Here is a 22,943-nt window from a genome sequence, read left to right as displayed (position 1 = left end):
GAATGCGATAGGGGTATTCCCATGGTGCCTGTACTGTTTTTATTGCGTTTCTATAGCGTAAGATAATGGTATACAGCTGGAGTGTAATCTGCACTGGATCAAGGCTAAGTGGATGAAACATCCCAGCATGATGACACCGGTGCTTTGCACATTGGTCTCGCACATTAGACACCATAACCACCCTAATAGACCACGGCGCAATGGCCGTACCGTTGGACTCGCGGAATTCAACAATGGAAACTTCTCAGATCGCATGATGTCACCCGTTTCTCATACCCTCGCTCCCTCTCCGGGGAAGCCAGACAGACCAAAGCTATAATCCAGCCTATGCTCTACTCCCCTAATCCAGATCCCTTTCTCTTGATGGAAGTATCCGATTCCCTCCCCGGAGCAAACAAACCGACTTACCTATCCCATCCCATCTCATCCCATCCACCATGCCACCCCACCCCGCCGGCGCAACAGACCTCGACATCCTCAACGAGCCCGACTGGACCCAAACCCACAGCCACCGCGTGGGGCTGCGCAACCGCGACCAGCGCTTCCCGGGGCTGACACATGAGAGCGATGACTGGCGCTACGAGCTGGAGAAGGAGGCCGAGCAGCACGCGGCGGAGCTGCGCGCGAAGGCGCAGCGGGGGGAGTTGTTGACCGTGCGGGATTTTCTGGAGAAGCAAGAGGTTAGCAAGAACCGCATATACTGAATCTCGGATATAGGGGGAGGGGTTGTTGATTTGAGAAAAATTTTTTTTATCTTTCTTCTTTGTTTGTAGGATTTCCATCTAAGGCGGCCGGACGTGCATCCCGAGCATTGGCGGTATGTGCTGCATACGACCGAGGAGTATATCAAGGATGAGCAGCCGTGGTTGATCAACGAACAGAAGAGGGAGCAGGACGCGCGACGGCGGAGCGAGGATGGAGCGCAGCAGCAGGACGGGTCTGGTGGCTCTGCGAAGAAGAATGGGGAAACTGGACGGGAGGGGGGGCCGGATCAGGGCGGGACGGGGCAGGATGGCGCAGACGTGCAGGCTGCGTATAGCCCTGAGCAGCAGGCGCTGTTGCAGGATCTGAAGCGCGAAGCGGAGGACATGCGTACGCTGCTATCGAACGACGGCAAGGGCCGTTCGCCGGTGGACTGCTCCTTCATCCCCGCGGAAATCGACGAGACCGATCAATACACCCCGGACAACTGGGTTCCTCGAACCGACCATTTGGTCCGGCTGACGGGGAAACATCCGTTGAACGGGGAGCCCCCGCTGGCCGAGCTGCTCGACGCAGGGCTAACCACACCGAACTGGCTGCATTTCGTGCGCAACCATGGCCCCGTGCCGCATCTGCTCTGGGAGAACCACAAGCTGGAGATTTCTGCGGGGAGATCGCTGACTCTGCTGATGGATGACCTGAAGGACCAGTTCGAGAGCGTCAACATCCCTGCTGTACTGGCGTGCGACGGGAATCGCAGGAAGGAGCTCAATTTGATCAAGCGGAGCAAAGGCTTCAACTGGGGTCCTGGTGCCGTGGGCTGTGCTTATTGGAAGGGCGTCCCTGTTCGAGATGTCCTGCTCAAGGCGGATATCCTGCAGTTGATGGACGAGTACCGGGACGTGCGGCTGTGGGTGAACTTCGGAGGCTCCGAGGAGCTCAGCGAGGGGATGTATGAGACATCCATTCCTCTGGACTACTGCATGGATCCGTGCAACGATGTGATTCTCGCCTACGAGATGAACGACTCCCCACTCCCACCGGACCATGGCTATCCGTTGAGGCTGCTTATTCCGGGGTACGTCGGCGGACGCTCGGTGAAGTGGCTGGAAAACATCTGGGTGACGGACCGCGAGAACGACAGTTACTACCACATCTTCGACAACAGGGTTGTCCCGCCGTTTGTGGTGGATCGATTTGATGAGATGGGGCAAACCATGTATCGGCATCCGAGTACTGCCTGCATGGAGCAGATGCTGAACTCGGTCATCGCGAGGCCAGCCCAAGGGGAGAGAATAGATCTCGCAGAGATGATAAAGGGCAGAAAGTATCGGATCACAGGCTATGCGTATAACGGAGGCGGGAACGAGGTGCAACGCGTGGAAGTGAGCCTTGATGGGGGGCTCAACTGGCTTTACTGCATTCGCAAGGTATATATTTTCTTTTTGCATGAGCCATTCACCCTTGCGCAATTTTTGACAGAAAGATAGTATCCCGAGACACCGCTGCGGCACGGTAAGAAGTTCTGGACCTGGCTGCACTGGCATGTAGACATCGATATCACGCAGCTTCTTCGTGCGGAGAACATTATGGTACGTTGCTGGGACGTTAACAAGAACACGCAGCCGGAAAAGCCAACGTGGAATCTCGAGGGGTAAGTGAGAAGAAATCTAAGCCAAGGTGTCTGTTGCTGAGACGGATAGGATGATGAATAACTGCCAATACACCGTCAAATCTGAGATCTCCGTGGATGAGGAGACCAAAAAGTCGTACCTGCTTTTCCGTCACCCAGCCGAGCCAGGTGCTGGTGAGAATGGCTGGATGAAGCCGTCCATCAGCATCCAGAAGGAAGATATCAGACGATCAGCAGCAGTTCCCGAGAAACAGTTCACTCGAGAGGAGATCGAAAAGCATGCCTCGGACCACGATTGCTGGATCGTCGTCAACGACAAGGTGTATAATGCAACGAGTGTGTTGAGCTGGCATCCTGGCGGTAAAGGGGTCATCATGGCCCATGCTGGTAGGGTTCATCAGGAGACCACCGACGAGTTCGAAAGCATACATGATGACTATGCTGTTCAGAAGCTAGGAGGTGATGTGGCCCTGCTCTCTGGTCGGGTCCTACTAACACAGATGAATAGAGTGCCTACTGGGCTCGGTCACCAAGAAAGCACAGGAGTTTATGAAAAAGGAAGCCGAGGAGATGGCGAAGGAGAAAGCCGAATCAGCGGCGCGCAAAGATGAGATCGCCCTGAAGCGGCACAAGTATGCAGTCCCTTTCTCCTGGAGGACTTATCTACGTTCTATTGACTTCAGACGACGTAGATGGAGCCAGGTCAAATTCCTTCACAAAAGACCATTATCAGAAGACACAAAATGCTATACCTTCGCTCTCCCGTCGAAAGACAAAAAACTAGGCTTGGAGACCGGCCAGCATCTCCAGATCGGATTCCACTTCAAGGACCGGCTGGTCATTCGGCCCTACACCCCTGTCCGGCCGATACTAGCAACCGAGGAAGACGGCACGTTCGATCTCGTGGTGAAGACGTATTTCCCCAGCGCCGTTGGGCCCGGTGGTACCATGAGCAACATCCTCGACTGCCTGCAGAAAGGCGAGGAGATTGAAGTCAAAGGCCCCACTGGCGAGATCCGATACCGCGGGAACGGCCAATTCCTCATCGACGACAAGACGTGTCAGTTCCAGAAGATCACGCTGATCCTGGGAGGATCGGGCATCACGCCGGGATACCAGCTCATTGCGCGGATCCTGAAGTCCGAGCCCGGGAACGGAGTCAAGATTAGGGCCATTGATGCCAACAAGACGGAGAATGATATTCTCATGCATGGAGAGCTGGACAAGTTCGCGCTGGACCACCCCGATCAATTCGAGATCACTCATGTGCTGTCCCATCCAGGGGATAGCTGGAAAGGACAGAAGGGACATGTGAACGAGGAGATTATCCACAGATACGCCTTCGAGCCAGGAGACAAGAACGTGGCTCTGCTGTGTGGTCCCCCTGCCATGATTAAGACCGCAGTCTTGCCGGTTTTGAAGAAGTGGGGATATGACGAGGATAAGAACCTTTTTGGATTCTAGGATATCCCACTTTTTCATACCACGGTGCGGCTGGAGAGTAGGTAGCAGCCCTTTGAAGTTGAAGCAACGATTTTGAGTCCATTCGATATCAGGGGGCTGGGTGGTATACCAGATTTGTCATGGTGAATGGAGACTTGGTCTCTATGTATTAATTATATCCTCATCCTGGCTTGTTTAGACATTCATGGAGATGGTTTTCTATCATTTTCTTCCCTTTGCAGCTTCAATGGTGAGGAAAGGGCTGTAGGGCCCAGGACACCTCCTATGATGATAATATCGAATGCAAGATGTTTCTATCCGCATGAGGACGCTGAGATACCTGGCATTCTGACTGTTAGAATATCCATCCACTCTATCTCCATCCAGGTTTTTGAATGTCTTCAGGATGACAAGTTTACGCCCGCATTTTCACGTTTTCACAATATAGGGAGGGAGAAGGAAGATTGGGATCAGAAGTTCTTCGCTCTCTATCCGACGAAGCTTTCTGGAAGATGGGTTGACTTGCTAATCACTAGTGATTTTAAAATAGAGTACAAGAATAATGGATGTTCTTCCCATGAGGGAAGAAAAGAAAGAAAGGAAACCCCCTTCCCTTTTGTCTTATGGCGAAACTCATCTTCGCTCAGTTCACTGCGTATAATTTGACAGAACACACATCCCTTATTGCTAGGGGCAGAACCAGGAGCAGATGATGTCTTTGGGGAGATTGAAGTGAAAAAAAGAATCCTCCTACAGGTGGCCCTGTCCGGCATGGGCAAGGACACTAGCAGTCACGGTGGTGTAGGGGGCGGCCGAGGCAACGTTCTTGCCCTTGAACTTGGACAGGCAGCCCTGATCAGCCTTGTTGAAGGGGCCGGAGTTTCCGAATTTGTTAAGCTGGCAGCTACGGCCAATAACAGAGGAACAAGCATTGTTGGATTTGGAGTTGGGCGAGGCAAAGAGCTGGCCGGTAATCGGGGACTCGGCGACGGTGGGGATGTTCTGGAAGACATTGCCTTCTGCGAGGACGCTGCCGCCGGTGCCAAGCTCGAAGGCGTGGCCGGAGTTATCGTGCCAGAAGTTGTTGACCTTGTTTTGTTAGTGTTGGGTTTGCCGGTAGGGGTGGGATACGGGGAAACGACATACAGCGTGCAGCAGCGTGTTACCCTGGATCTTGGGGGCACGGCCACTGGTGTGGTAGATGTAGTTGCCCTTCAGGGTAATCATGTCGTTGGAACCGGTGAAGTACATAGCCCAGTAGTGGTAGGTGTTGCAGGTGGCGGAGTAGTCCGAGACACCGTTGATGAAGGAGTTGGAGATGGTCACACGGTTGCTGGCCTGGGTGCCGAGGACGATATGCTGGCGGCCGATACGAGCAGTCTAGAGCCCATGTTACTTCCTTTCATTCCTTCTGTTCTCGGCTCTTTTCCAACCCGGAGACATCGGATTTAGGGAGGAGGAACGTACCGTAACGTGGTCAATCCAGACCATGTCAGCATTGTCGATGGTGATAGCGTCTCCGCCCCAGACGTACTTGGGGTTGAGATCAGTGATGGCAACATTCTGAATGATGATGTTCTTGGCGCCGCTGACGATGCGCAGGCCCTTGCCCTTAATCACGCCAGCATTGCCCTGGCCGACGAGACTCTTGTTCGAGTTCACGGTGATACCAAGGATACCAGCGTTGTCACTGTGTGTTCCTGAGAGTCAGAGACCCATGATCTGACCAGCAGACGACAGACAGAAAGAAAGAAGTTCAAGGATAACGTACTAGGTGACCTTGGTCTTTGGGGCCTTGGACTGGTAGTTATCACACCACGAGTGCAAGTTGATGGCAAGCTGGCACTTGGAGCTGGTACCCCAGGGAGCACAGCCGGTAGCAGTGGTGGTGCCTTCGGTGCCGCGGAAGTCGAAGCTAACGAGGGTGTCATGTCAGCGATGCATTTCTCGCCGGGGGACAATGGGGGACAATGACACGTACGTCTTGGTGAGGATAATGACACGAGGCTTGTTGTCGCCCAGGTATGAGACCAGCTCATCGTTTGTCTTGGGATAGACGGGGGAGGCTCTGCCACCACCCGTGACGCCTTTGGCGAACCCCTCGGCGGCTCCAGAGACGCCGGCGGCCGCGACGGTGCTGGTCAAAGCAGCCGTGAGAGCGGTAAGAAGAGAGAGATATCTCATGCTGAAGAAAAGAATGCAAGGAAGGAGCTAAAAGAATGAACCTGGGGATGGTGAAAAAGAATCAAGCAAAGAAAGAAAGAAAGATGAATGAATGAATGAATGTATTTGGACTAGACCAGCTTTGTCCTCAGGAGAGAGGGGGGTGTCGAAGCCCTATATAGACAAGCTTGGAGACAAAGATCCGATGAACAGAAGCCCCTATCAGATCTACAGCACTGGCAAGAGTGCTTGGTAGCTTGGGATGCTGCACAGGCTAACTACTAGATGCCAGTCCAGAAGACAGAGCAGGTCTTGCATTGGATTATGGAGCCAGACTATAGCGTGAAACCTAGGAAGCATCCACCGTTCGGAGTTCAGACTGCAGGATAAAACATCCGGTCCTAGCGCCAAGATTAAGGAGTCGCTCACTCCTGGAAAAAACTCGTCATTTAAATTCTTGGATTTGATTGTCGGCCGGAATTTCTCTTTGAAAAAGACACGGTGGAGTTCGTGGGCCTTAGAGCGACTCGAGTCGGAGCCGTTTCATGTCTGAACGACCTTGTTTCATGAATGTTTCTTTAGGGATTGCTATAGTTAGATCGTTGTCGAGATTTGTGTCGATAGACTGTAAAGTCGTAACTAGAGTAGGACCCTGAGCAGAAAGTCAGGAAGAAGACAAATAATCCACAGTGGAGCATCATCTACTACGAGTGCTCTCCAGTATAACCATCTGATCGGGTTCTGTTATCGAAGCCTTCAAGAAATAGAGCTAATGATCTATCTACAGAGTCTAGGTCAGACTCGAGAGTACAGATCGCCGGGCAATTCCTCTCTATACCAACGGAATCATAGATAGAGATCAATTGTTCTATCATAGTTAGACCTAGTCTTTCGGCTCGAAACAGACTCGGACTCAAGAGTAGGAGATTGCCCGAATACCATTATATTGACCTCGATAAAGGGGATGTCCCGGAATTCTCTCAAGGACAGCGCGGCCATGGATTCTACTATGGATAGTAGGTCCTATCAATTTCGAACAATAGCGGCTGTTAAGCATATATTGAGTGATATTGCTTTGTTCAGTCGGTACTGGAGTCTGAATGACCGGAGTGGTGTGACCGTTGATACTGTTTCGCATTATTTGTATGATACGATTCCCACGTCTCTCTTGTCATCTTGAGCCTGGTAGCAGAAACGCCTCTCAGAGTCAAGGTTCAGGTTGAAGTCGACCAGAAGCAATAGCTGCGATCATTCTTTCATAGAAGAGGCTGAGGGCTTTTCAACTTGTTGCACTATACCGAAGATCCGATATCACAAACGCGTTGTTCGATCCTGGAGCGGTAGTCTCTAACTAGAAATGCATTGTTGACATCGAAGATGCTTGTCTACGGTATGTGTCGACTCATCTGAGGCTTCTCGTTTTTTTACCTCGAACTCTTCAGGTTCTTTGATTAGCAGGGAAATTTCCAACATGAACGACCAAGATGGATCTGAGCAGCCGGAGTCAAAAAGATCTTAAGCTGGTTGGCCTCCACTTTGATAACAACCGCTGCGTTGATTCAAAGCACAAGCGAGCTGGCGAATCCAGTCATTATGCATGCTATTCCTGATATCCTCATCGCTCGCATCCATCCGTTCTATGCGTTTGTTCCTGGTACCAATGGTTGGTCTGGAAGGAGGGATTTCAGTCGTTCTCGGTCCCTATCGTCAAGAGAGCTGAGGGGCAGATGCTTGACGAGAGATGATCGGCAATCTCCACGATTATTCATAATCCATCACTTCTAATATCGAGAGATAGACAGAGATCAGTGGGCAAGTTCATGGATGAGCTCAGAGGGATGAAGGAATTGGCCACAGAATTGCCTCCTAGTATGGAATAGCGTGTAGGGCCTTGCTGCCTCAGGCTGATTCACATGACCTCACCCGGAGACTTTGACTTCGGGGGGCGGGAATTCCGTTCCCCCTTGGGATGGCCGGCCTGCGCTCAATCGATTTCGGACAACTTGGTGCTTGTAGATGGGATCGTGGTTGTAAATATAGATAGATATTGCATAGCTGACTCTCCATCACAATGATGTGCCGATGATTGAAAGAGCAGCAGTCTGGGACTTATATTCCCTGTCGGCGCTGCAACTTTCGCCGTGTATCCCCGACGCTTGCAATTAGCAAATGCGTGATTGGCCTGCGTGCGCTGACTCAGCAAATTGCCGACCGCCAGACCCGAGGTTACCTTAGCTCCCAGAAGCGACAAAACATCCTCAGCGGCAGTCGGATTCGTCTCCCGGACTCCCTTGGAATCGATACCCTATCTCGTCTCGTTGTCGCCGCTGGCAGGCTCGGTGCTTATACTGAATCTCTCTCTTCCATCTCCTCTCTGTGTCCCTATCGACTCTACGCCCGCTGTCACTCCATTTCCGGCTCATCCACCCTCGACTTCCAGTGCACTTGTGTGATCTAACACGACCTTCCTCTCGTCCGCCCACCATGGCTGCTCTTCGCTCGACCTCGCGCCTCGTCGCATCTGCGAGACCTTTGTTCCGCCCTGCCATCTTTGCTCGCTCGTATGCGACCGTCGACCCGGTTTCTCAGGTCAGCACCTCTGGCAATGCCGCTACCAAGGTCACCCCCGAGACCAGGACTTCCGACCTGAAGGATCCCAACCCGTCCGAGCAGCCCAGAACCAAGAAGTTCCATATCTACCGCTGGAGCCCCGATCAGCCCTCCGAGAAGCCCAAGATGCAGACCTACACCCTGGACTTGAACAAGACAGGCCCGATGATGCTTGATGCGCTCATCCGAATCAAGAACGAGATCGACCCCACCTTGACCTTCCGGAGAAGTTGCAGAGAGGGTATTTGTGGTAGCTGTGCGATGAACATTGATGGTGTCAACACCCTGGCTTGCTTGTGTATGTCCGATGAGATATCTGCAGATTGTGTTGCATGAGACGAGACGAGACAATTGAGCATGGTCACTAACAGCCGCTGGACAGGCCGCATTCCCACCGACACCAAGCAGGAGTCGCGCATCTATCCTTTGCCTCACACCTACGTCGTCAAGGACTTGGTTCCTGATATGACCTACTTCTACAAGCAATACAAGTCCATCAAGCCTTACCTGCAGCGTGAAACCAAGACCGAGGATGTAAGTTTATTCGTTGATCTCTTGTCCCAATGACGTCCCGGATTAACCGGACAAAACAGGGTCTTGAGTACCGCCAAAGCCCCGAGGAGCGCAAGAAGCTCGACGGTCTCTACGAGTGCATCCTGTGCGCCTGCTGCTCGACCTCTTGCCCTTCGTACTGGTGGAACAGCGAGGAGTACCTGGGTCCCGCCATCCTGCTCCAGTCCTACCGCTGGCTGGCCGATTCCCGTGATGAGAAGACTGCCGAGCGTAAGCACGCCCTCGACAACAGCATGAGCGTCTACCGTTGCCACACCATTCTCAACTGCTCGCGGACCTGCCCCAAGGGTCTGAACCCTGCCCGCGCCATTGCGGAGATCAAGAAGATGCTGGCCTCCCACTAGAGAGTGCCCGCGATTGATCAAAAAGAATAAAAGGTTTCTTGGTTCTTCTCTTCTGTGCACGTCTGTCTGTCTGTCTGTCTGTCTGCGTATATTCCTCTTTCTATTTTTCCATGTCACTATTTTTTTTTTTTTTGCCCCTCACCTCGATCCCTCGAATCTGAGGTTGTTTTGTGTCGGATGTTTCCATAGATGTAATTTGAGTTTGATCTTAGCAATATACTGTCATGCATCTACTGGATTTTTCTCTTCCCTTTGGATATGGCCTTTGCCGAGTCCAGTGCAAAAGCAATTGATTAACAGCTGCCACCCCGCAGACACTCCATACATCCAGCTGGGTTCCACCACCTCAATGGCAACGAGTAACAGACTCGGCTCGGCAGCCCGGAAGAGACATCGGCATTTTCTCGGCCTTGATAGCTCTCCAACTCAGATAAGCGTACTTCGGGTGGCAACATCACCGCTGGGCTGTTAGCACAGTGGTAGTGCGCCCGCTTCGCATGCGGGAGGTCGTGGGTTCGATTCCCACATAGTCCATTTTTTTTTTCTTTTACTTCTGGCGTTGGTTTCCAGGGCATTGAGTAAGTAAGTATATGCGCCGCATCGCCGAGACACAAGCTGCACAGGGTGAGGAGTTGGAGCAGGCTGCTAATCTTGTGAGATGATTGAATGAATGCCTTGGAGGCGGAAGTGCATCTTTCTGTTCATTTTTATTCGCACTGGAGCGGGAGCACAACGAGACAAATATACTGGTAGCAACTTGCAGGTGGTCAAAATTCGCAGTCGGTTTGCTTCTCACCATCGCATCTACGCCTGGAACGTAATCGCCGGCCCGGATGAAGGTATACCAGATAGGGAGGAACATACAGGGCCAGCGCTAGGGTTATGGTTTCGAATAGATCCCTTGTTTCCGGGGGTTGTCACAGTACACATATTCGATGTGTTATTTGAATAGGAGACAATTGTCCTGGATGATAGGTTCCGCGCTACGTGATAGTAGCATTGAATATGGTAGTGGTATGAAAGATGGCTGACTGATAGGTGGCTTAGCAGTCTCATAATGCAGCAATCGAGGTATTACTGGTCCTCATGTTCAAGGAGGCGCAGAAGGATAGTAAATGGATATATGCACTGGCTGAAAGGATTTAGGATAAGAGCATATATGAAACACATCATGAGAAGAAGACAGTGCGATGATGTCTAGATAGGCCAGATAGGCCAACCAAGGGATCTTATATTAGTGCTGAAGTTTATGATTATTGGATTCAAGTGCACAACTGTAGTGTCTCTGCTCTCTGCTCCAGCAAGACAACAATAAGTTCGTTTCCATGCAAATTGGCATGATGTAGTACGTTTTCATTGCGTGTGGCGACCAGGTTCGGGCTGCTCCCATTTCAAGAAGGAGTGAGTGTGCCCTGAGCCATAGTCGAAGTTCAAATCAACTCCATGACCGACCAATAATTCGGCGATCGGCCTATGTCACCCGATGGCAGCTGCAATGAGGGCCTGTTCAATCTTATCGGAGATGTCCTTCGCCGCTCTCTTCGAGATCAGAGAGGAGAATTCCAGCCATTTCCTTGATAGGCTGCCAGTGACAAGGGCGAGTAGCCCGGAAAATCTGTGTGAGTTTGTTGGGCACCCAGCTCCAGAAGAAGCCTGATGACAGATGTACGACCAAATGCTGCAGCCTGCAGGACTGGTGTGAAACCACAATCCCTGATATTCGGACTCACTCCCCGCTCGATGATGAAGCGAGAAACCTTCTTGTGGCTATCTTTGGCCGCCTCATCAAAGGATCTGGCCGATGGTCATGTCAGAAAGCCCTCGTCCATGGGCAGAAAGGCATCGGCATCGAGGGCTTTCTGAAACGTAACCAGGGATCCATGTTGTGCTGCCCAGAAGAGGGCTGGCTGGTTGCATTCCGCAACATCCCACTGGTACAGACAGGGGTCACAGATTGCGTATAGATAACGGCTTGTTTGAGCTAGAGCAGAGAGGGATGCTTCATGTCTAATAAAGGACTAAATCAGAAGAAGCAGCTCGTCTGGGAGTGATTCGAGAGAGGACATCATGTAGGTATGACTGTCCTTGGGGAAATCAACCTAAACATCAGCCATTCGGGAGATGGGAAATTAGCAATTGTGACCATATCCTATATCGGTGATGAATGTATTAGATAATTCAATCATATTCAGTGCTTCAAAGATGTCTGTGAAGAGATGTGTTTGTGATGATGGACCATATTCAGCCATGAACAGATCACATGACACAAGGTAGGTTGGGACCTTCAGTATAATGACTAATCAACGCTTATCTCAGCCTTCCAGCATGTGACAAGAGACATGTGACAAGAGACATGTGACAGTCAACAACGGATATCCACACAACGTTCTCAGTTGCTTCAGCATCACACATTATTGATCTCAATATTGGCAATCATGAAATACACAAGGGTATCATTACTCCATCTCTTCTGTCGCCATCAGTTCAATTGCAAACCTGCCTGGTGATGCTTTCCCGCCATCCATTGTCGCATCCCATATCCACGATGGTTGGAGGAGAGTCTCCATCGCGTACTCCAGACTGCCCCGCGTGATTGGGTGTCAGGTTCTCCATAGTTGCTCTTTCCAGTCAACATTTCCAGCTGTTTACAGAGTAAGTGTCTGGCTTCTTTGCAGTCGGCACTCGGGACTTTCGTTGAGCATTGTACTTACTGTGGGAGGCTAGACAGTTAGTCTACTACGGAGGACCGACTAGATTTCTGTCTTTCTCCAATTGGTTCTCTCTATAAACTAGTCCATCGTCCAAGATTCATGCCAAGTTCGACAGCCAGATTCATCGTGCTTGCTTCGTTTCTTGCCTAAACAAAAAAAAAATCCTTCTTTTTGTGCCCCCCCTCCCGGTTACAACCAGTAAGTGTCTTTCATCCCACGTCCATGTCTGCGTTGGTAGAAGGATCATCGCTGACAGTCCATTTGACTTTATCAGTTCCTTGCTTGCTTTTCCCTCATCTGCCGCCCATTATCTACGCTGTGGCCCTGGCTCGTTTCTTCTCCACCATCCCACGGTCCAGCCCATAAGTCATAAATATCCATCTGCCCCTCCCCCGTCCCCAATTCCAAGTTCCCAAACGGCTGTCTCAGTCTTATTCGATATCGTTCGCCTCCAGTGAAATCACCTCATGTCGATTCTTGATACCACCAAAGACCTTTCGGCACTCTTCTCCCAGCAGGTCCATGCCACCCCCAATGCCCCCGCACTAGAAGACGATAGCTCTACCTACACCTATTCCGAGCTTGACAAAGAGGTCGATGCTCTAGCTCAGCGTCTCCGAAGTCACGGCGTTGGAAGAGATAGCCTGGTCGGCGTTCTTCTTCCTCGCAGCGCCCACTATGTGATCGCCTGCCTGGCTGCCCTCCGCGCTGGAGGTGCTTTCCTCGTCCTCGAACTCGCATATCCTCCCGATCTCCTGGCAGATGTTCTTGATGATTCTAGACCGGTGGTCGTCGTTACTCACCGCGCGGAGACCGGGAAAATCAAGGCCGATGTGCCTCTGATCGTTCTTGACGAGCCCGCAACCGATGCCAACGGACACATCAAAGCGCCATCCACTCCTCTGCCGGCCGAGGATGATCTTGATCGACTAGCCTTTGTCTCATATTCATCAGGAACAACAGGCAAACCCAAGGGGATTGCCAATCCGCATCGTGCACCGGTCCTCTCCTATGATCTTCGCTTTGGCATCCAGGATCTCCAGCCAGGTGACCGAGTCGCATGTAATGTCTTTTTTATCTGGGAGATCCTGCGCCCCTTGTTGCGGGGAGCTACAGTCGTGGCGGTCCCTGACGACGTCAGCTATGATCCTGCAGCGCTGGTCGATCTGCTGGCGGCAAAACACATCACCGAAACCCTGATGACGCCGACATTGCTCGCGACCGTGCTCGCGCGCCATTCAGACCTTGGCGCGCGGCTGCCCGATTTACGCACTCTGTGGCTGAACGGCGAGGTCGTCACCACCGATCTTGCCAGACGGGCTATCAAGGCTTTGCCCCGGGCCAGATTGCTTAACTGCTACAGCGCATGCGAAACGCACGAGATTGCGTGTGGGGATATGCGAGAGATGCTAGAAGATGATGCGCCATATTGCCCGGTTGGTCCGCCTCTGGATCCGGAGCATACTTATATCTTGGATGAGGAAGGCAGTCCTGTCCCTCAGGGGACGAGCGGTGAGCTGTTCGTGGGAGGGCCACTTCTTGCGCGGGGTTATCTCAATCTGCCAGATACCACTGCCGCGGCCTTCACGGCGGACCCGTTCGATAAGACACCCGCGGCCCGCATGTATCGCACTGGAGATCGGGCTAGAATCCTTCCGTCGGGCCTCCTGGAAATCACCGGCCGTGTAGGTGCGATGATCAAGCTGCGTGGGTATTCCGTGGTGCCAGGCAAGGTCGAGAACGATATTGTCAAACATTTGGCAGTGCGGCACTGTGCTGTCATTGCCCACGGAGAAGGCCTGGACCGCCAACTCGTAGCGTACTTCGTGCAGGATAAGGAGGCCGATCGCCCTGCGGTCGAGGTCAATCAGTCTGGCCACAGCCCTGCAGCGCGCCGCATCCTGTCCCCTGTTCTGGCTCATTACATGATCCCCGCCCTGTGGGTGGAGATGGATGAGTTGCCCACACACGAAGTTTCCGGCAAGGTAGATTTGAAACGGCTGCCTGCTCCGCCTGCCCCTACTCCGGTCAACGGCAAGGGGGCCAAGGTGAAGGACTCAATCGCCATCGATGAAGTCGCAGCTATTTGGGCAGTGACGCTCAAGACCGCGAAGGCCTTGCTCAAACCCAGCGACAATTTCTTCGACCTCGGAGGACATTCTCTATCGCTGGCTGAGCTTGCGTCCAGATTCTCGAGGACATTTGGCTTCCGCGTGCCCATCGCTCGCCTAGCCGAGAACTCTACGCTGGCTGGTCATTTGGATACGGTTCGTGCCATTCGCGACGGACACACCGCGGCAGTCCAGGCCGACCTGCCAGCCGTGTTGCGCGCGGATGCGACCTTGGACGACGACATCCGACCGTCTTCAGATGTCAAGATCCGTTCGATTACCGATGCGCAGACCGTGCTTTTGACCGGTGTGACCGGTTTCCTCGGTGCTTTCCTTCTGCATGATTTGCTCGAAAGTACATCAGCCCATATCATATGCCTAGTACGATTCAACGAACCCGCAGATGATGATCAACCCGGCGGTGTTGCCCGTATCCGTCGCAACCTGCTCGATCTGGGTCTGTGGCGGGACTCGATCATGGAACGAGTGGAGATCCTTCCTGGTAACCTGTCCCGGTCGCGATTCGGACTCTCCTCCGAGATGTTCGTTGAGCTTGCGGATCGAGTCGATGTGATTGTTCATGCCGCCGCTACCGTCAACTTGGTGTACCCTTATGCTGCGCTGCGTGGTCCCAATGTCGGTGGAACCCGAGAGATTTTGCGATTGGCGTCGAAGGGTGGTGCCACTGTCCAGTACGTTTCCACCAATGGTGTGCTGCCCCCGTCCGGTGAGAATGGGTGGCCTGAAGACGCCATGTTGCCCGTGGATGACGTTCCGACAAAGCTGCTGGATGGCTACGGTCAGACCAAATGGGTGGCTGAGCAGTTGGTTCTGGAAGCGGGCCGTCGCGGGTTGCCTGTCAAAGTGCATCGTCTCGGTACCGTCAGTGGCCACAGCGTCACTGGCTCCGCTAATGCCTGGGATTTGTTATCCGCTTTGATTGTCGAATCGGTCAAGCTCGGTTATGCGCCAGATGTGGACGGCTGGCGTGCCGAGATGACGCCGGTAGACTTTGTGAGCAAGGCGATTGTGCACTTGTCCGCACAGACGCAGGCTGATCAGACCGTGTTTCATCTTGGTGATCCCGATCCAGTTGACATCCGGCGGGTTTTCGAGGCGCTGTCGGAGCTAGGGTACCCTACCGAGCGACTTGGCTGGGATGAATGGGTGGCTCTGTGGACTCAGAAACGAGGGTCGGTCAAAGGCGGCGATGGTGCTTTCACAGTAGACATCCTGCGCAGTGGTATGCCTACGGTCGAATTCTTGCGAGGCATCGTTGTGCTCGACAACGCGGCCACCAAGCCTTTCCGGGAAGCCGTGGAACGGCCCAAAGTCGACCGGGCGCTGCTGGAGACGTACACACGTCACTGGTTCGCTCGTGGATGGCTACCTCGGCCTCCGGCCCGGCTGAACCAGGCCAACGGGTCTGTCAAGGCAAAGGGACCCTTGAGCGGTCGCGTGGCAGTGATCACTGGTGCCTCGTCTGGTATCGGTGCTGCTGTAGCCACTGCTCTGGTCCGGGAAGGATGCCACGTAGCGCTGGCTGCTCGTCGTATGGATGCGTTAGAGTCGCTGAAGAAGAAGCTGACCGGCCAGGGTAGCAAGATTCTCATCCAGCGGACGGACGTGACCGACCGGTCGCAGGTAGAAGCCCTGGTCCAAGCGGCTGCCAACGAACTTGGGCCCGTGGATATCCTGGTCTCCTGCGCGGGAGTGATGTACTACACTATGATGGCGAACGTCAGGACGGATGAGTGGGAGCGTACGGTGGATGTCAACTGCAAGGGACTGCTACACTGCCTGTCGTCGACAGTGCCGGGCATGCTGGCGCGCGGGAGTGGTCATATTGTGGCTATCTCGTCGGATGCGGGACGCAAGGTGTTCCCGGGCCTGGGCGTGTACTCGGCCAGCAAGTTCTTCGTGGAAGCGACCCTGCAGTCGCTACGATTGGAGACTGCGGGGATGGGCTTGCGTGTGACGGCCATCCAGCCGGGCAACACCGCGACCGAACTTCTGGGTATGTCGACGGACGCCGAGGCGATTAAGAAGTACGGAGAGGCGTCTGGCGCGCAGATTCTGGACCCGGAGGATGTAGCCAACTCGATTGTGTATGCACTGCGACAGCCAGCGCATGTGGCGGTGAATGAGGTGCTGATTGAACCGCGGGACGAGCCTATCTGATTGGGAGTTATTCGATATCTTACATATATAGATAGATCGATAGACCAATGCTGCTGAAGGGGCGATGCAATGATGAAGTGCTTTTTGGGGCTTACGGGCAAAGATCATCGCATCGTCACATGGACTAAGTCGTGGTTCTGCAGCTGACAGCATATATTAAGTCCCTCCCCCTCATCCACCTGAACTTCTCATCGTCATCTTCATTATCACCATCACCATCACCATCACCATCACCCTTCTCTTGACGTTCTACCAAATGGAGTCCCTCATTCTACTTGTGCTCATCATCCTCCCCGCCAGCGTGCTCATCTACAAGCGGCTTACCCCCCGTAACCTCCCCCCAAGCCCACCAGGTGACTTCTTCCTCGGCCACCTGCGCCGCATCCCCTCCTCGCACGCAGAGTACCAATACGCGAAATGGTCGCGCACGTACAACAGCGACATCCTCAGCCTCCGCATGCTCACGCGCTGCGTCATCGTCGTCAACAGCGTCGACGCGGCGCACGCCCTGCTCAAAAAACCTACAGCGGCGGATCGTCCACGCTTCGCCCTCTACGAGATCATGGGCTGGGGCATCACGCTCACCTTCCTGCGGTCCTCGTCCCCACGCTTCAAGCTCCACCGCCGCCTCCTGCAACGCTCCTTCAGCCCATCCATGTGCAAGGACTACCGCCCGATCCAGATGCAGGAGATCCGCGCGGCGGTCGCGCAGATCCGCAGCCATCCGGAGACCTGGGAAGTGAGCCTACGGCGGTTCGCGATCGCGGTGGTCATGCGGATTGGGTTTGGGATGGACTCGGCGCAGGCGGGCGGGTTTGTGGACCTGGCGACCGCTGTCGAGGAGGCGACGGGGCGCGGCGGGGTGCCCGGGTTCTCGGTGGTGGATGCCGTGCCGGCGCTGCGGTGGATTCCGGTGTGCGTGGCCAAGCGGGTTGGCATGTTATGGGGGCTGGTGCATGCGCAGCAGATGCGGGGCGCGGTGGAGGAGTTCCATAACGGGCCGTGGGGGATGATGGAGGAGAAACTCCGGGCTGGGACGGGGGAGACGGGCAGTTCGTTCCTGGGGATGCATCTGCGGGAGGGTAAGGTCGGGGTGGAGGATCTCAAGGGAGCGGCGGGCACGATTGCCATTGCGGGCGGGAACACGACGTTCGCGACGATCGTGGTGTGTATCCTGAACCTGATGCTGCAGCCGGGGGTGCAGGCGCGGGCGCGCGCGGAGCTGGACGGCGTGCTGGGTGTGGATGCGCGCGGGCTCCCGCTGCGGCTGCCGACGTTCGAGGACCGCGAGCGGCTGCCGTTTCTGGAGCGCGTGATCCAGGAGACGACCCGGTGGGCACCGCTGTCGCCGCTGGGGATCCCGCATGCGATGTCGGCGGAGGAGAGCGTGGGCGGCTTGACGATCCCGCGCGGGGCGGTGGTGTATGCGAACGCGTGGGCGATGACCCATGACGAGCGGGTGTATGCGGAACCCGAGCGATTCGACCCGGACCGTTATCTGCGCGGCGAGCCGCTGCCCGAGGGCCCCTTTGGGTTTGGGCGGCGCGTATGTCCCGGGCAGCACCTGGCGCTGACGGGGGTGTACATTGCCATGGCGACGCTGCTGGCGACGGTGAGCTGGCGGTGCCCGGTAGACGAGGCGGGGAGGGAGAAGAGGCCCGAGGTGCAGTTCTCGGACGGGCTGAGCGGCGTGCCAGATCGGTTTGAGTGTGAGATGCAGGCGAGGGATGCAGAGTCTAAAGAGGTGCTATGAGTCTATGACCATGATTATCACTAATCAGCTTAGTGGTCAGACTGCAGACACTGAGAGCTAGTGAGGACTTGGGAGTTGGGACAGGCTGGATATTGGACCGTAAGGACGAGGGTGAATACTCGGTAGTTTAGCGAGGACCTGAGGAGGAGAGAAAGCATGTTCGCCCATTTACCAGAAGGGGTTACACTGCCCCATTGCCCGTCAATGGCGCAGGACAGGGGCAAATGGCCCAATGGAATAGCTTCAAGACATGTCCCAAACAGGTTAGGAGGCGGGTTCAGGGGGCCTCCTGTGGGTCAATTGGGTCAATTGGGTCAATTGGCAGGGTGATATCAATCATATAAGGCTTGAATAATCATGACTCAGCCCGCTGCAGCGCCTAGTGCAGATCCTGTTGATGTCTACAGACGGCAGACGCATTTCCTGTCATTCTTGGGTATATATACAAAGTCCCCATGGACATTTGCCTCCCTCCCCCCCCTCCCCTCCCCCTCTTTTCGCCCCCCTCCCCACTCATCCCTCTCATTTTGTCTCACCTCTCTGTCTCTCGAGACGCTGCAAGGCCTCCCAGAGTCGAGTGCACCCCTCCGAACACGCCACGTCCACCCACGCGAACGTCTGCAGGATCTCCACGAGCTGCGCATACGATCGGACGTCCAGCTCCCGACACATGCGGCCCACCAGGGGCAGCAGCGCCGCGTGTTCCCGCATGTCCTCGGCGGCGATCGCCGTCATCGCCGCACACCACAGCAGCACGGGATTCGTCACCGTGTGCAGCATGTTCGCGAGCAGCGCGGCGAGCTTGGGGATGATAGCGGCGCGGAGGAAGGCGGAGCGAGGCATGGGGAAGGTAACGTGGGTGGCATAGAGGAGGGCGGCGAGGCGACAGGAGAGATACAGGCCGTGGGAGATGGAGGCGTCGTCCGGGGAGAGATCGCACATTTCGAGGGAGTCTTCGAGCGGGTCGTGCTCGTCGGGGAGGCTGAAGAGGACATGGTGGACGTGGTTACGGACGTCGGCGAGGAGGTCGAGCGAGACGGAATCGAGGCGGCGGCGCGCGTACCATTGCACCAGGGTGGAGAATTCGCTGAGCTGGATGAAGACGCGCACGATGTCTTGTTTGACCGGGGGGCAGAGGTTGCGCAGGTGGCGGAATCCGCGGCCGGGTTCTTCGGAGTGGGTGGGGATGGGGAAGACGTCGAGGGGGGAGGTGAAGTTGAGCTGCTGGCCTTCTGCGTCGACGGGCTGGAACAGCGGTTTGGTCAAGGCGTGCGCCGCGTTCATCAGATCCGATCTGTGTCCGAAATTTTTCGTTCTTAACAAAACCCCGAACGAGAGGGAGCGACGCTTCAGGGGGGAGACAGACAGACTTACATTGACACCAGCCACGCCAACCCATACACTCGAATCTTGCTAAGTCCGCCCAGCCGCTGCAACAAATTACAGATGATGGACCAATGCAGCGAATGGTAGTCACGACTGCCGTAAAAGTCGAGATGCTGCATGTTGGTGAAGGGCGGGGTGAAGGGGTTTGGGTCACGCACGATCTCGCGCCAGCTCGTCTCATTGACTGCCAGGAACAGAATCGCCATGATGATGCCGTCGCGCCAGTCATCGTTGGCGAAATCCGCTACGTGGTTGTGCAGCATGCGCAGCACGCGGCCCTTGTAGTACAGCTGATCGCGCGTCTCCAGCACGGGATTCGACCCGTGGCTGATGCGCAGCACGTCGCGGTGGCACGAGGCGCCCCAGAGCGTGCTGTACAGCAGCAGCTTGTTCTCGCGCGTCGGCAAGATCCACGATTGGTAGCAGCGGCGGGCGAAGTCCATCTGCCGGAAGCCCGGCCAGATGGAGGTGAGCGCTAATCATGGCATGCATTAGCGGGGAGGAACGACTCTATCCTCTGTAGGCATCCACCGTTCGGACCGTACTCCGTAGAGACGACACGTAGGGCAGAAAAAGCAGACAGAGAACGAGGAAGGGGAAAAAAAGAGAGAACCCACAGTGGTGGACTAGACTGTCCAGGCTGGGAGCCAGTCTGGGATCCACGGCGGAGAAGGGGTCTATTCGCCGGGTGACGGCCAGTGGCAGGCGCGTTTCTGCGGCCGCGGTGGTCGTCGGCGACTGTGACTGCGATTGCGACTGCGATTGCGACTGCGACTGCGAACTGCCAGCTCCAGTGCCAGTCCGAGCGCCAGGTTCCGGCGTGCTGGTGTCGCTCCTCAGCAGCCCTCCACAGGTTCCACAGACGGCGGCATCTTCCGTCCTGGATCGTATCACCCGCGTGGGTTGCAATCTCGCACTAGTCCCCCCGACCCCGTCCTGACTGCCACTGCCACTGGCAGTCCCAGTCCCAGGGACCCGGATTCGGCTCTGGGATTCGGCTTGGCCCTGCGTCTCACTCGTCTGACATACGCATGGGTACCACGTCGTCGTCCACTGGACCGGAGTCGGACCCCGGCGCTGGCGCTGGGCAATCAGCTGCTCTCGTCTCGCAGCCTCTTCCTGCCGGTACTTGGTCTGCTTCTCCGCGATGAGACGGCGGATCAGGGCTGAGCGAGTGCTGCGGGACTTGGCGTCTCCCCCGCGGCCGAGACTGGGGCCGTCGACGAACAGCAGCTGGTTCTGGTTCTGGTTCTGGGGTGGACTCGGGTTGGGTGGCTCACGGTCAGGCTGTTTGCCTTTGTCGGTTTCTGGGGCCATTGCAGAGCAAAGAGCCAAACCTCTTTCCCCCACCCCCCGTAACGGTTTGATTGGGCTGCGGGTTGACGGGATTCGGATCGGGCTCCCGAGAGGAAGGGGTCAGAGCAGCTTTGTTTGAACTTTGCGAGGGACGTCCTGGGGCAGCCCTACTCCGTCAGTTCCAACGAGGGTTGGTGATTGATTGATTGCTGACTCATGGTCCACCCTCGTTTCCCTCCGGTCTCATGTGGTTGAATTAGCCAATAAATGCCAATAATCACGCCGGAGGGTCTCGCAGGCTCGCAGCTCTAGCTAGGGTGCTAGCCTGGTGAATTCGGTTGGTGGCTTTTTTTGGTGGCTTCGCTTAGCCTTGGAGGGATCCTTTCCAGTGACACCTGACTAGTGATAGGGAGAGGCCCAATCGTACGGGAGAAACAGTCTACCACATCTGGCTTAGCGACGGACTTGGTACCCGCTGGATCGGGATTGATAGCTGTGAGGCTGTGAGGCTGTGAAGGCTGTGAAGGTTTCTGGTAAGTGGTAGCCACTAACTAGTCGGCCGGAATTGAGTTGGAGTCATCGAGTCATTCCCTACTTAGCTCGACTTTGGTGCCAGACTAGCGTAGCCTAGTGTCGTCTAGTCGATAGGGTAAATCATTTTAATTAGTTTTTGACGTTTCATCGATATCCATGGGTCATGAAAGCCCTTGGGGGGCCCGCGACAGAAACCGGATGTAAGACACTATACTATAGTTCGCTCCTATGTGTCCTCACATTTGGACGGGCCCTTCTCCTCAAACAAGAGCACTAGCATCTGCATCATCATCGAACTGCGTAGACTCTGCACATCCTTCTGCTGGTGGTGCGCCGTCGACGACGCGGACCCCGTCGGCGATGTCGGTGTCCCCTCGCTGGCGTTGGCGTTGGCATTGGCCTCCCCCTGCACCATCCCCGACATGAGCTTCAGCACATCCTGCCACCGTTTCCTCAACGCCTCGAGTTCCCCCTTTAGGCGCGTATTCTCCCCTTCCAGACTCGCAGACCCATTCTGGGCCTCCTTCAGCTCCCTCGCCAGCCGATCATTCTCGGTGCGGAGTTCTTCCATGCCACGCCGCAGTTGTACGCGCTCCTGCTCGCGACGTTCCCGGAATCGACGTTGGGCCTCACGGTTCTGGGATTGTCGCCGGTTATTCTAGGATCGTCAATACTGTTTTTTTTTTTTTTTTTTTTTTTTTTTTGTGTGTCTTTCTGTTTTTTACTAGAAAGAGAGAGAGAGAGAAAAGTAAACATACCCCCGATCCGGTACTGGCGGTTTCATATCCCACCGACATATCCGGCGAGGTGTGGTTCGAGCCGAGATAGGCCATCGTATGCGGGGAGAGCGCATACAGCTCGGGGGATGCGGTGCTCGTCGTCATGGCCATGGGGTTATATCGTAGTTCGTGGCTCAGATGGCCGAGGGAGGGAGGCGACTCGTCCAAGGGCTGATCCCAGGGAATGCGGGATCGGGGGTGTAGATCCTGGCTGGTGAAGACGTCCATGTCTCTGGAAGTCGTGTGTGTGTATGTATATGTGTGTGTGTATGTATATGTGTGTGTGTAGGTGTAGGTGTAGGTGTATATGGTATATGTGTGTGTGTAGGTATATATGGTATGTGTGTGGGTGTCCCAGAGAAAGATCCGGACCACGATTTTTACCACGATTTAAGCATATCTTGAGATCCCCTTCAGCTGTGTCTTGAAGACGGCAGTCAGGATTTATATAGTAAGAATTAACAAACCAAACCCCCCCCCCCCTGGTGGTTGCCACTGGTCCACCCGACAGTCATCAGTCACGATTCACTGGCCCGTCCAACGACTGGTGGTTCTGTTGGTGATACTACTTCTACTAGATACTGCGACTACTGCTACTACTACTTTAATTAACGCACTCCCGACGAGGATAGGACTAGGGAGGACAAAAGGGGGGGGGGGGAAGAAGAGTGAAACTGAAAGAGGCCTGGGTTTTCTGCAGCTTCTGCAGCTTCTGCAGGCTTGA

General features: G+C 54.8%; 8 protein-coding genes and 1 non-coding gene across 9 annotated transcripts, besides 15 other annotated features; 6 read left to right on the top strand and 3 right to left on the bottom strand.

Moving 5' to 3' along the window:
* Window positions 1-407: 407 nt before the first annotated feature.
* Window positions 408-434: a microsatellite.
* A 3-nt stretch (window positions 435-437) lies between these two features.
* ACLA_013480 (putative nitrate reductase) lies at window positions 438-3,799 on the top strand (the record flags this gene model as incomplete). The annotated part of the gene is made up of 5 exons (XM_001274337.1): window positions 438-680; window positions 774-2,132; window positions 2,193-2,356; window positions 2,406-2,794; window positions 2,844-3,799. The coding sequence occupies 5 exons, from the start codon at window positions 438-440 to the stop codon at window positions 3,797-3,799; spliced, it is 3,111 nt and encodes a 1,036-aa protein (XP_001274338.1).
* A 729-nt stretch (window positions 3,800-4,528) lies between these two features.
* ACLA_013470 (polysaccharide lyase family 1 protein) lies at window positions 4,529-5,962 on the bottom strand (the record flags this gene model as incomplete). The annotated part of the gene is made up of 5 exons (XM_001274336.1): window positions 4,529-4,867; window positions 4,925-5,158; window positions 5,246-5,468; window positions 5,550-5,693; window positions 5,760-5,962. The coding sequence occupies 5 exons, from the start codon at window positions 5,960-5,962 to the stop codon at window positions 4,529-4,531; spliced, it is 1,143 nt and encodes a 380-aa protein (XP_001274337.1).
* Window positions 5,963-8,425: 2,463 nt separating this feature from the next.
* On the top strand, window positions 8,426-9,468 carry sdh2 (succinate dehydrogenase iron-sulfur protein subunit SDH2; the record flags this gene model as incomplete). Its single annotated transcript, XM_001274335.1, has 3 exons — window positions 8,426-8,849; window positions 8,934-9,085; window positions 9,145-9,468. 3 exons carry the CDS (start codon window positions 8,426-8,428, stop codon window positions 9,466-9,468), a joined length of 900 nt encoding a protein of 299 aa, XP_001274336.1.
* A 60-nt stretch (window positions 9,469-9,528) lies between these two features.
* Window positions 9,529-9,553: a microsatellite.
* Window positions 9,530-9,553: a microsatellite.
* Window positions 9,554-9,930: 377 nt separating this feature from the next.
* On the top strand, window positions 9,931-10,002 carry ACLA_013450. The gene has a single exon. It is a non-coding gene; the product is annotated as a tRNA-Ala (tRNA).
* A 949-nt stretch (window positions 10,003-10,951) lies between these two features.
* On the top strand, window positions 10,952-11,331 carry ACLA_013440 (uncharacterized protein; the record flags this gene model as incomplete). The annotated part of the gene is made up of 2 exons (XM_001274334.1): window positions 10,952-11,087; window positions 11,153-11,331. The coding sequence occupies 2 exons, from the start codon at window positions 10,952-10,954 to the stop codon at window positions 11,329-11,331; spliced, it is 315 nt and encodes a 104-aa protein (XP_001274335.1).
* Window positions 11,332-11,793: 462 nt separating this feature from the next.
* Window positions 11,794-11,829: a microsatellite.
* An 817-nt stretch (window positions 11,830-12,646) lies between these two features.
* ACLA_013430 (non-ribosomal peptide synthetase) lies at window positions 12,647-16,471 on the top strand (the record flags this gene model as incomplete). Its single annotated transcript, XM_001274333.1, has 1 exon — window positions 12,647-16,471. One exon carries the CDS (start codon window positions 12,647-12,649, stop codon window positions 16,469-16,471), a length of 3,825 nt encoding a protein of 1,274 aa, XP_001274334.1.
* A 188-nt stretch (window positions 16,472-16,659) lies between these two features.
* Window positions 16,660-16,706: a microsatellite.
* Window positions 16,678-16,706: a microsatellite.
* A 21-nt stretch (window positions 16,707-16,727) lies between these two features.
* ACLA_013420 (cytochrome P450) lies at window positions 16,728-18,224 on the top strand (the record flags this gene model as incomplete). Its single annotated transcript, XM_001274332.1, has 1 exon — window positions 16,728-18,224. The coding sequence occupies one exon, from the start codon at window positions 16,728-16,730 to the stop codon at window positions 18,222-18,224; it is 1,497 nt and encodes a 498-aa protein (XP_001274333.1).
* Window positions 18,225-18,517: 293 nt separating this feature from the next.
* Window positions 18,518-18,546: a microsatellite.
* Window positions 18,547-18,746: 200 nt separating this feature from the next.
* On the bottom strand, window positions 18,747-20,927 carry ACLA_013410 (uncharacterized protein; the record flags this gene model as incomplete). The annotated part of the gene is made up of 3 exons (XM_001274331.1): window positions 18,747-19,518; window positions 19,599-20,085; window positions 20,228-20,927. 3 exons carry the CDS (start codon window positions 20,925-20,927, stop codon window positions 18,747-18,749), a joined length of 1,959 nt encoding a protein of 652 aa, XP_001274332.1.
* Window positions 20,346-20,395: a microsatellite.
* A 472-nt stretch (window positions 20,928-21,399) lies between the features above and the next one.
* Window positions 21,400-21,430: a microsatellite.
* Window positions 21,431-21,666: 236 nt separating this feature from the next.
* Window positions 21,667-22,447, bottom strand: ACLA_013400 (putative bZIP transcription factor; the record flags this gene model as incomplete). Its single annotated transcript, XM_001274330.1, has 2 exons — window positions 21,667-22,098; window positions 22,199-22,447. The coding sequence occupies 2 exons, from the start codon at window positions 22,445-22,447 to the stop codon at window positions 21,667-21,669; spliced, it is 681 nt and encodes a 226-aa protein (XP_001274331.1).
* Window positions 22,117-22,144: a microsatellite.
* Window positions 22,118-22,144: a microsatellite.
* A 13-nt stretch (window positions 22,448-22,460) lies between the features above and the next one.
* Window positions 22,461-22,572: a microsatellite.
* Window positions 22,462-22,526: a microsatellite.
* A 210-nt stretch (window positions 22,573-22,782) lies between the features above and the next one.
* Window positions 22,783-22,823: a microsatellite.
* An 89-nt stretch (window positions 22,824-22,912) lies between these two features.
* Window positions 22,913-22,937: a microsatellite.
* Window positions 22,938-22,943: the final 6 nt, after the last annotated feature.

The sequence above is a fragment of the Aspergillus clavatus genome, genomic scaffold (genome assembly GCF_000002715.2).
Source record: "Aspergillus clavatus NRRL 1 1099423829795 genomic scaffold, whole genome shotgun sequence".
Taxonomy (NCBI): domain Eukaryota; kingdom Fungi; phylum Ascomycota; class Eurotiomycetes; order Eurotiales; family Aspergillaceae; genus Aspergillus; species Aspergillus clavatus.
Note: the sequence above shows the minus strand (reverse complement) of the source record. Positions and strands in the feature narration are given on the sequence as shown.